At 25.6% G+C, this 11289-nt stretch overlaps 1 protein-coding gene across 1 annotated transcript in view; it reads right to left on the reverse strand.

Annotated features, from left to right (window-relative positions):
- The window catches only part of LOC111632461 (frequenin-1-like), a 28861-nt gene extending 18232 nt beyond the window's left edge, over nucleotides 1-10629 (reverse strand). Inside the window, exons 1-2 of the mRNA XM_023376875.1 lie at nucleotides 10551-10629; nucleotides 10031-10197 (exon numbers count right to left, since the gene is read on the reverse strand). Of these exons, the coding sequence (XP_023232643.1) occupies nucleotides 10031-10094 (64 nt within the window). The 5' untranslated portion in view covers nucleotides 10095-10197; nucleotides 10551-10629. The remainder of the gene's footprint in view (nucleotides 1-10030; nucleotides 10198-10550) is intronic.
- Between the last annotated feature and the right edge of the window lie 660 nt (nucleotides 10630-11289).

Here is an 11289-nt window from a genome sequence, read left to right on the forward strand (position 1 = left end):
AGCAAGAAACAAATATATCCAAAACAAGAATTAAAAATATAAATTTTTCCTCGAATAATAATAAACTAATATCTATAATTATTCTTTATAAAAGTGACAATATAGAAGTATGCTAGAGAACTGAAGGTCTACTTACCCTTGATTCATACAAAGAAATAAGGATTTTATTTAGGTGATACTTGAAATAGAATCTTTAGAGTTAATGAAATTCCTTATTTTAAGAATTCTTTAATTCTTAAAATTTTAAAATCTCTTTAAAAACTAAATATAACTATGTTTCTCTTAAGAAAAATGCAACTATTGGAAAAAATATAATGATATAATCAAGATAAAATTTGGATACTAAAATAGGAAACGGATACGTGACAAAATTACTTTTATTGCCACACACACACACACACACACACTATATATATAGCCTATATATATATATATGAACCGTATTTCCCATTTAAAAGAAATTTAACCTTTAACCTTTTAGTTTAACCTTTCTACAGTTGTTCGATTTCAGCAAATGGTAAAAATTCGTAATGAATGAAACAAAATTAAATTATAATGGCAATTAGCATAGTCTCGATTTTCTCATATTCGAATATAGAAATAGTGGGTGGCCAAAAAGTCAGTTAAAGCATACATCATTTTAGTCTTTACAATGGTTTATCACTTATAAACTTTACAGCGCTTGCTCAAAATGAAATCTTGTTTAATGTACGAATTTACAATGCTTTAACATTTTAATTTTTGGAGATTTACACGGTTAACTGACTTTTGGGCCTCACTACATAAATATTGCTTCGATTCTGACCAAATTTGTGTGTGAAAATATATAAAATTGATACAATATCAGATTTACATGTTTAAATTAAAAATTAAAATATTTATTTTATTTTAGTAATTTTGAAATTTTTATTAATTCATAAATGTGTAATTAAATTAATCATTTTGAACGACTTGCACAAAACCTTCAGCATTTTATTGAAATTTCAATTACAATTTTCTTAAATAAAATTTCTTTTAAATCTTAAAAAAAAGTAAAGGTGGAATTAAGCGTGAGCTTTGTTAATTTCCTGTAGGAAATGCTCTAAGGTGTATCATATTTAGGGAATTAGCTAAAGTTCTTTGTAAGTGATGCTCCAAGATAATTTCGTTAATTCTTTGGAGCATCACAAAGTAATTAAACGTTTAGTGAGTGACAGATGCATTTTCGAGACAAAATAAATCAAGAATTTTGAGTATTAAAAATAATGTCAGCATTACGTATACCAAATTCCCATTGAGCTACATACAGTATTATCTAATTTTACGATATTTAATAAGACAAACTGTAGGTGGTCTGCTCTTTAATCTTGATCATTGATCTGCCTCTTTCTTCTATCGCTAAAGGGGAGAGAAAGGCAGATCATTGATCTGATCTTTTCTTTCGTTAAAGAAATTTATAGGATCATTTATGTTATTTATCCGTATCGTGATATTTATATAAAGGAAAACATAAGATAATATCGCTTCTTTCGGGATTATTTACACATTATTTATCATATTATTCACTGTAAAAATATAGCCGGGGTGACTGTTTAAATCAGTATTTTTTAATAAAAATTTTTTATAACTTGATTAATAATAAAATTTAATATTTATAAAAGGAATAGATCTACACAGATATAATATATACTTAAAATATATTCTTGTATTACTGTTTTCTGTTATGATAATATCCATTGTCGTGTAAGTAACGCAGAACTCCGCTTCTACGACTTAACTGTTTGGTAGAAAGCGAGCCATGGTATTTCCATTAAATCTGGTTTCGTACATCGAAATTGCGTACACGAAAATTGCATTTTTAAACTATCCACGAACGTAATCTCAATAATACTGTATTAAGCTCAGGAAACGGCATGGCTCGCTTTACGACGGTATTCTAGAAACACATTAAGTCGTAAACGAAAAAAATCTGCTGTTTTATTTAAATATTTTAACAGTTATTTTGACAAACGAAACACTTTTTTGTATAAATTCGCATAAAAATGTTTAATATCCGAAAATCAATCTTAAATAATAAAATAATAATAGTAATACTTTGAATGACTTTCAACTATATATAAACTATTCTTAAATTTTCTAAAATAATAAAACTTCTAAAAAAATTTCGTTAGATTTTCATTTCCTTAATTTTGAAAATTTTTTTTATTTGTTTATTTTAAGTGAGAAGAGAAATCAAGCTGTCAATCCAAAGACAGTTTTAGGGTCTTAAGACTGACAGTTTGATTTCTCTTATGTCATTCTTGTCACAAGATTTATCAAAATAGATTTCTCGATAGATGAAATGATATAAAAAGATTTAAATTTTTAAAATGCTCAAGAAATTTTTTAACTCTTTCCTCCTAAAAGACACTAAAATTTCTGTAACTAATTAAATCTTGCAACAAGTTACCAAAAACAGGGCCATATTTACATGTAAACTTAAACAAGCTGTAATTTAGGGTCTCGTGATTTTTAAATTTGTTGTTTAGTAGATGGAAGGTCCTCTTATATGTTACACTTAAGGACCGCAATGGGTCTAAATCCGCTTTGACTATTTCCATTTTCTTATAAGATTTCATCTAGATAAAACACGGAATATGCATTATTCATATACCTTAACATTTTCTCTAATACTTATCACAAAGATGAGATTAAGATTTATCACAAAGGAATATTTTTATCATATTTTAAAGAAGAATAGAAGTGAAATTTAATACATTATTTAAAGAAAAACACGAAAATCTCTTATTACAAGAAGTGAAAGAAGAATAAAATTAGGAAAGTGAAGTATTGTATACAGTGGACTTTCGATTTAGTGAACTCTCAAAGGGCTGAAATGAATTGTTCACTATATCAGAGGTTCAGTATATCAAGAACTCACTATACCAGGAGCAAGAGTTCACTATATGCATAAAGAATAGCAAGGACCAATAAAATTTTTCACTAAATCAAAAGTTAATTATATTGAGTGGTCAATATATCAAGAGTTCATTTTATCTTGAGATTTCCAGTCGCGATAACTTTTAATGTTATCAAGTTGATTACATAATTATCCACGTAAGATAAATTTCTCATAATCAATCGAGACAACTTGATGAGTGAAGTGTAACAATATAATTTGTTATGTCTTGGATATATTTTGGAGATTAGAGTAAAATCTAATTAAGAAATCAGAAAGAATTACGTAATTTCTTTGTAAAAGAATTTATTTTTAGTTACGACGACAATTTCAACAACCTATAAAAGTTTATTACAATTAAGATAGCGTGCAAAGAGCAATCCATGGACATATTGTTTTCCACATCCAGAACTCGTTTACAATTACAAACAAACGAATAAAAGCTGGAATTGTTGCAATTTCTATCCTTTCAATGTTTCATGTTTCAATCAGTTTATAAAGAACAAATTCACTAAAACAGAACTTGAAACTTTCAGTAACCAATTACAGAATATCTTAGATTTTCAAGAATATTTACATTCTTGACAATCTGGAGATATTATTATTATTATTATTGAAGCAATAAATCCACTCTTTAATGTTTCCACTTCTAATTGTAAATTATTAATTATGAAATGAGAAAATGATAAATTTATACATAGAGAGGGTGTTTGAAGGACTTGTACGATAGAATTCTTGGATAGTTTCAATATTTTAAGATGTCAAAGGTATACGAATCGTTATATTTACATTGATTCTTATTATTTTATATAATAACTGTATCTTATATAAATTTATAATTATAAATGCTTATAAACTCGTAACACGTATGTATCAAAGTTTATCTATATAACATGGCTTCGATATTAACAAAATTCTGGTTAAAATTAGAATTTTTAACTTGAATTTTTATATTCTATGGCTTCATAGGTATCAAACAATCTACTAAGTTCATATGTATCAAACTGTAATAAACTCTTATAGATATAACGGCATGATAGATTAAAAAGTTTACAAGTAAATTTAATATTTATCTTAAAGAATCTATACACTGTATTTTTAATTACGTAAACATTCTCCCACAGTATTCTTCCTGTGTCTCAAGATTACCACACGTCATCCCTATATCTCGAGGACACAGGCTATCCTCCTCCCATGGGCAGCCATATTTCTCTTTATAATGAATATAGTTAAACAATTTTAAGCATATTTTAAAATTATAGCTTTCTACGAATAATTTTTAAAATTTGACAACCTTTAACTCATATTCATTGTCAATTACCTGTTCCAGCGTTAATATAAATTCTATGCTTACAAAATTCACAAGAGAATATACTTTATATTTTTAATTTTTATTTAAATTAAACTGTCGTTTTAATCTCACTTATAAATTTAAATATTTAAAAAATAAACACTTTTTATACCAAATAAGTATTGATTCTTATATTGATCGACAGGGATGCAGTTTGTAAATAAACCTATAAAATCGAATATTTGCGCTGTTTACTTCATACATCTCTTCATAAACATTTACAAATTAAATAAAAAATTGTGTATTTTATATGAATAAAAATAAAGCAATTTAACTAGATTAATATTACAGTATTATTGCATATGCTACTAGAGTTATAACTATATTTTAATAATTGAGTGTCAAATTTATTTGATAATTCACTCCAATATATTTTTGATTAATTTTAAATATTTAAATTCACTATACATTAGCTATAATAGTAGAAAATTTTAAAAATTAATTGTGTTTCTATTTTAATCCTCATTATTAGAAACAGAAATGTGGTTTATGTACAGTAAAGTCTGGAAATTTCATTGTTAGAATTTTTATGTTGGAATTAAATTCATTATTCAGAAATAAATAAAATATGTAAAATATTAAACATTTTACTCAAATATTTGTTAAAAATCAGTTTTGATTTGTAAATTTCGTGCTTAAAGTGAACGAAGTAATAATTTTTTTCATTTACTTCAAAGTCAAAAGTTCAGTTTATAATTAAAACATTTTATGAAATAAAATGAAAAAAAAATCATACAATTTTTTACTTATATATTTTTAAAATTAAGTATTTTTAAATAAATTTAATTTTGTGAAGTACTTTGCTAATTAAATATGCAGCTTGTAGTTGGTAAATAGTAATTTAAATAATAGTATTAAAGCGGATTTACTTCTTTTATAAGCTGTACTCAGAAAATATAGTGAGGTTATCTGTCTACCCTCCAGAAATTTTCTTGAACAAAACACACATAGTGGCCCAAAATCAGTTAACCATGTTCTATTTTTGTATGTTCAAGTACACTTGTGAATATAAATGGAATAAAAATGGAGTTTGTTCATTGAACAAGAAGGATATTATTTCGAATAACTTTTCGTAAGGTTTGTAAATAATAAAGTATTAAAATAAATTGCAATTTAGTCTTTACAATGGTTAACTGATTTTTGCCCATTGATTTTTATTTTCATTTTGTGGAGAACATGAAAATGATATACGAAAATAAAAAAAAAGATATACGGGAACAAGTAGAAAGAAATGATTCAAGAAACGAAATACAATAGGGGTTTTTTTTATTAATACAGTGTAATTTTAAAATAGAGAATGCTATAATAGAATTTGCACAGGCGTTAGTCGTTACAGGAGTCCCCACAAAGAATTCCATTCCTGATGCAAACAATATTTACAGGTCGTATCACCATCATGTATTCTGGATGATCGGATGCCGGATTAACAAACTTCTACCGCACTTAAATACCGTATATATTTTATCTTATCTATGAAAAAAATCTTTGAAATAAAATACGATCAGTAAGATCTTATTTTAATACAGAAATCGATCATTAATTTTCATAAATTCAGTTTTTTTTTTCTAAATCATAAAATTGATCTTTCTTCTTCTATAATAAATTTTAAGACAAAAGAATCATAAAAATAACCTTAAGGTGTGAAAAAAAATTGAATTTTCGTTTTACTCAGTAGCCCAAAAGTCAGTTAACCAAGTAAAATGTGAATTGCTCTTACACAAATGCAACAGTATTTAAAACTTTAAAAGATAAGAAGCTTGTTTAATTCACAAATCAGTTGGTATTAGCAAATTCAGTTTACAATTCATATTTACAAATATACTCGAAAAACAGCTTATCAAATGAAAAATTATGAATGTAGGACAAAATTATTTCCAAAAAGGATGACATTACAGGTATAGAATAGAGGGGGTGGTCATTTTTTAAAGTCAAAATGAAGAATATATCCTCCATATTGTATCGAAAAGGAGGACGTTTTGTTATTTTGGAGGACATGTCCTCTTTTTTGACCATTATAAAAACATTGTAAAAACAACTAAACATAGCTAACTTTTGGGCCACACTGTACTTTTAAAGAATTAATGAAAAACAATAAAAGTTGATTTTACATTTTAAAACACAGTGTATAAAATAAATCTATATTATTCAAATTACGTAAGTTAAGACTGTACTTCAATTCGTTGACGAAGCACAGTTTTAACTTATGCAACGTATAATATATATTATTATACATTAACTTACGTAGCGTATGTACTAATAGTAATAATAACCTTTACGAGTTTGAAATTAACTGAAAATTTCTATAATATTTTGAGTAAATTGAGTTAACGTTAATAATTCAAATATTTGAATATAAGTCAAGAGAGGGATTTAGAATGTGAATTATTGTTAATAATAAACAATTTCACAATGTTTAATTACATAAATTAAACATGTTTTAAGTAAAAATTGATGCTGTTTAACATCCAGAATTGAACAATCTTTTAAATCAATAAGATTAATATGGTGTAGAAATCGATTGAAAGCACGTTCGAATTTCATACACAAAGATACAAAATAGGTATTTTAAATATTATAAATAAAAATGTTACTATTTTTCTTATTCAAGTAAATATTTTATTTCATGATTTCAATGTTAATTACGAACGTTGATTGAAAGGAAGCCTTAAAGATACATTAAATTACAATTGGTTCGAATGTAAACAAAGAGTGAAAAACTCACATTTACAATGAATTTCCAGCTATTTATCATTGAATTTTACAGAATTTTATGCATTTATATTTAGATAAAATGCTATATGAAAATTAAGGTAGGTATTTAATAACGTTTATATAATTTAAAACAATGGAAGAAAATTGAAAATAAAAATCCTCCTTTACAACGGAGAATGACTCGCCTACAAATGCAAATCAGTTATGAAGTGTTTCATTTTGTAGTGGATTTAAGTCCTCTACAAATGATTTTGTTTCAATTACTATTAGGAAAAATAGTAAAATCAGTTATTTATGTGCTAATAAAATATTTATATCCGATAAATAAACATCATATATTTAACTTCTACGGCTCTAGAATAATGCATAAACTGGCCATTAATATTTAAACTTCCAAATACTAAGACACTACAAGGGTTGAGAGGTGAAAATCTAATTAATAAAACCAATTTTTTAAACGTTTAAACTTAAATTTTTATAATATTTAGCGTACAAATTAAAGTATAAACACATTTTCGATATTATTAACATTAAAAAAAATTAATATTTATAACACTAAATCAACAACATTATTTAGCTTCTCAACCTTTCCTGTTCTGATCCCCTTTAACATTTCGCTCCCATTATCGAGGATTCTCGATCTACCAGCTGAGATTACAATTTTAGATTTGAAACAATGTTTTAAGAAAAATCTCTGAAATATATGCCAAAAATATACATAAAATTGGATATTTTCTGGAAGGAAAACAAAAATGTGAATTTTCAACAGCTTAAAATCTGAATAATCGATTTTATCAGTAGTAAATTGAAGCCCTACTTTCATCAAATATACATGCAAGCAACTAACTGTATTTGTTGGACATCTGTTCGAATACCACGCAACGACATACATTGCTTAGTATTGATTCCAACAAATTACGTTTAAATATTGTAAATTTGTAGTAGTAGAAGATGGCTTATGTAATTATCTAAGGTCTTTACAATTTGTGGAACAATTCACTCATCTAATAGAGAAATTCGGCCGGAAACTTAAGAATTATAAACGTATCCTCCCTTCTATACCGAATCCTTAGGCCATCATTAAAGTATCCAACCTCATTTTATAAGAAAGTAAAAGCTCTTCAGATACGTTAAAGAAAAGATAAATATTGGAAAGAAACGTTTTTAATGGAGATAAAAGGCTTTTGAAAGTAATAAAGTTGATGCGAAATGCCAACATAAAAGATACATTTAATAAGTTTTATGGAAATATACATTATTTATAATCGTTAAAAAACGTTTTTGATATTCATTCGCAAAAACGTTTCTCAAAAGCTTCACCTTAGGTTCAGAAATAAATAAATAAATTTTTTAAACTCTTCTCGCGATTTTTATCCTCATTTAAAACGTCATTAAATATTATTCACAAGCTTTCTTTCAATAATAAATGTTTTAAAACACACTCGGCAGCTTTTATCTTCACTAAAAATGTTCCTAAACGTATCTCAAGATCTTTGACTTCACTAAAAAAAAAAAAAACGCTTATAAATGGCTCTCAAAAGCTTTAACTTTACTAAAATCGTTTTCAAACACTTCTCAAGAGCTTAACCTTCATTAAAAACGTTTCTCAAGAGCATTATCTCCATTAAAAACATTCTAAAACACTCGAGAACTTTTTCTATAGTAAAAATACATTTTCAACGCTTTTATTTTTACTAAAAACGTCATGAAACGTTTCTCAAGAGCTTTATTTAAAAAGCTGGAATTTTGGGGTTTTATTATTATTATTTTGACCCTTAAAAATGACCAAAAATTTAATTTTTAGACATTATCATAAAAATTTTTAGCACAATTTCAATTTATAAAATTATTTTAACACAAATTAGTCAAATAATATTCAAAAATGTTTTCTAATAACAAAAATTGTAAACAATGGTTGAAAAAAAATTACTTTTATAAATAAATGAATGGAATAAAATTGTATCAAATATTAAATCTTGCTGCCTGGAAAATTATATGAATATTCTAACCGTTGAATAATCAACAATAATCATTTATAAGAGAGAATTAAAATTTTAAAAAATTATTTAAAAATATTGTTTAACTTACAAAATAATAAAAAAAAATGTTTAAAATTCTATAATCCTTTTTTTTTTACTTTAGATTATAAAATAAACGAAAAATGACAAATATTTATTGAAGAAACGTGCGTTAATAATTGAGTTTCCCCCTTTAAGTTTTAAAGATCTTTTAAAAGAATAGTTTTAGAATTTTTTTTTTCTTTAGAGAAATCACCTTTAAATTTTTGTGTTTTTCACGATTTATTTATTACTATTATTATTTATTTATTTCTTGAAGATAAAATAAATGTTAAAAATATTTACCTTATGACTTTTTTTGAATATTTTAAGGATGTATTTTGAATTTTTAGAAGATTTATCTTTAAATTTTTGCACTTTTTTATTGAAGATTTTTAGTTTTTTAAAAAAATCATTCGCATATTTTTTAAAGATTTGTTGAAGTTTTTGAACATTTACTTCGAATATGTTAGTTTTTTTTTTGTAATTTTTAAGATTTATTTTTTTAAGGTTTCTTTGATACATTTTAAACTTTTTGAAGAGTTTAAAAGTTTTAATTCATTATTTAAATTCAGCAATTAAATTTAGAATTAAAAAAATGAGAAAATAAAAGTATTTTACGTAACCTTTAAAATACCTTCGAGACATGAACAGAATCAAATCATCTTTTTTTAAAATAATTGAGTAATTTTTAGAGATTAAAAAAAAAACATATTTAAGACGTTTATGGATTGTTTATATCAAAGTTTAAAGGAAAAAACTGCGAAAAAAATCCAGCAGAAAAGCAAGATTCATTCACCTGTCAAATGCAGAAGAGAAATCACCTGATAGACTCTTATCGTTGCATTATTGCTAAGTGAAAAGTTACTTTAGATATGATTTATAGATAAAATATAAACACGTTTCAAAAAAAATCAAAGGAAAATAAAGTGATAACTTTTATAAAACTCGAAAAAAGTAAGAAAATAGCAAATAAGTAAGATAATAACTTACAGTAAGTGTCTTCCACCAACTTGTTGACGGTCTCCTTCTTCAACTTGCTTCCACCTTTCCCCATAACACAAAATAAAAAAGAAGTTTTCTGCAGATCCTATTCGACTCTTCTTCCTCGTAGACTTGTTTGCCTTCAGTATGTTGCCATGGTAACTGCTTAACCCACCCTGGTGGATAGAATTGGTGGCTTTTACATCCTTACCATGTTAGTATCAATTGTGATAAATGGGGAAATTTTAGTTAGGTTTCTTTTTTAGTTAAACATTCATTAATTTAATGTGATAAATATTTTAACAGAGCGATAAAAAATTGAAAAAAGTTTTATTAATTTAGCAGGTGTTAAAGGAGATAAATTAAAAGAAGTGATCATTAATTCTAAAGTGGTAAAGTATTTATGTATTGATATAACAATTGGTGCCTTTTGGGTATAAATATAAAATAATTATTAATTTTAATGATAATTATTTTATATTTAAAAATAATATTTTATCGTAAAATGCGTTTAAGTTCAGAAATTTACAAAGGTTATCCCCCCTTGTAGGGTTCTGTGTTGCATAATAGTTATTGGATCCTGTTGAGAATGTTATTGAATCCTTTGCGACTGCTTTAGAGAATCATCGGGTGGATGTCGGGTTTGCTGGTTCCCACCCTTCAACTTCGGTCGACAGCGTCACGATAGTTGTTTCAAGTATTAGTATTGGATTATCTCATCACAATTCACTAAGAATATACTTATTATAAAGTTAACTTTCTTAATATTTTTGAACGTTTATGAATTGTAACAACGAAAAATTTACTTGTTATATTCTCTGGCAAAACACTAATCACAATTTCTAATGTTAATTGATCAAAAATGTTCGGAAACAATGATAGAACTATCGTCAGAAAATTTTGTGTTATGTGAAGTTATACGGTAAGCATTTTGTATTCTTTACAACTCCACAACTTGCTTTTTCGTAAATTTTGTGTTAATAGTAAAGAAAATATGCTAGTTATTAAATACAGTAAACCTTCGCTTTTACAATCTAATCGGATCCTGAGAAATAATAATTAGCCTAATCGGGTCTTTATAAATTTAACTTTTACTGCTCTCAAGTTTAAAAATAAAAGTTTAAATTACATAATAACACTACGCCAAAATGTCCAACAAAAATTATGATACTTAAGTGTGGAATTCCATGCAAGAAAACCAAAAAATTTGAATCCGAATTTGCATAAAATGGAAATTTTAAAACGAGAAGACGTAAAACGGGAATCTA

The sequence above is a fragment of the Centruroides sculpturatus genome, unplaced genomic scaffold (assembly GCF_000671375.1).
Source record: "Centruroides sculpturatus isolate CEXI.00-Female unplaced genomic scaffold, Cexi_2.0 scaffold725, whole genome shotgun sequence".
Taxonomy (NCBI): Eukaryota; Metazoa; Arthropoda; class Arachnida; order Scorpiones; family Buthidae; genus Centruroides; species Centruroides sculpturatus.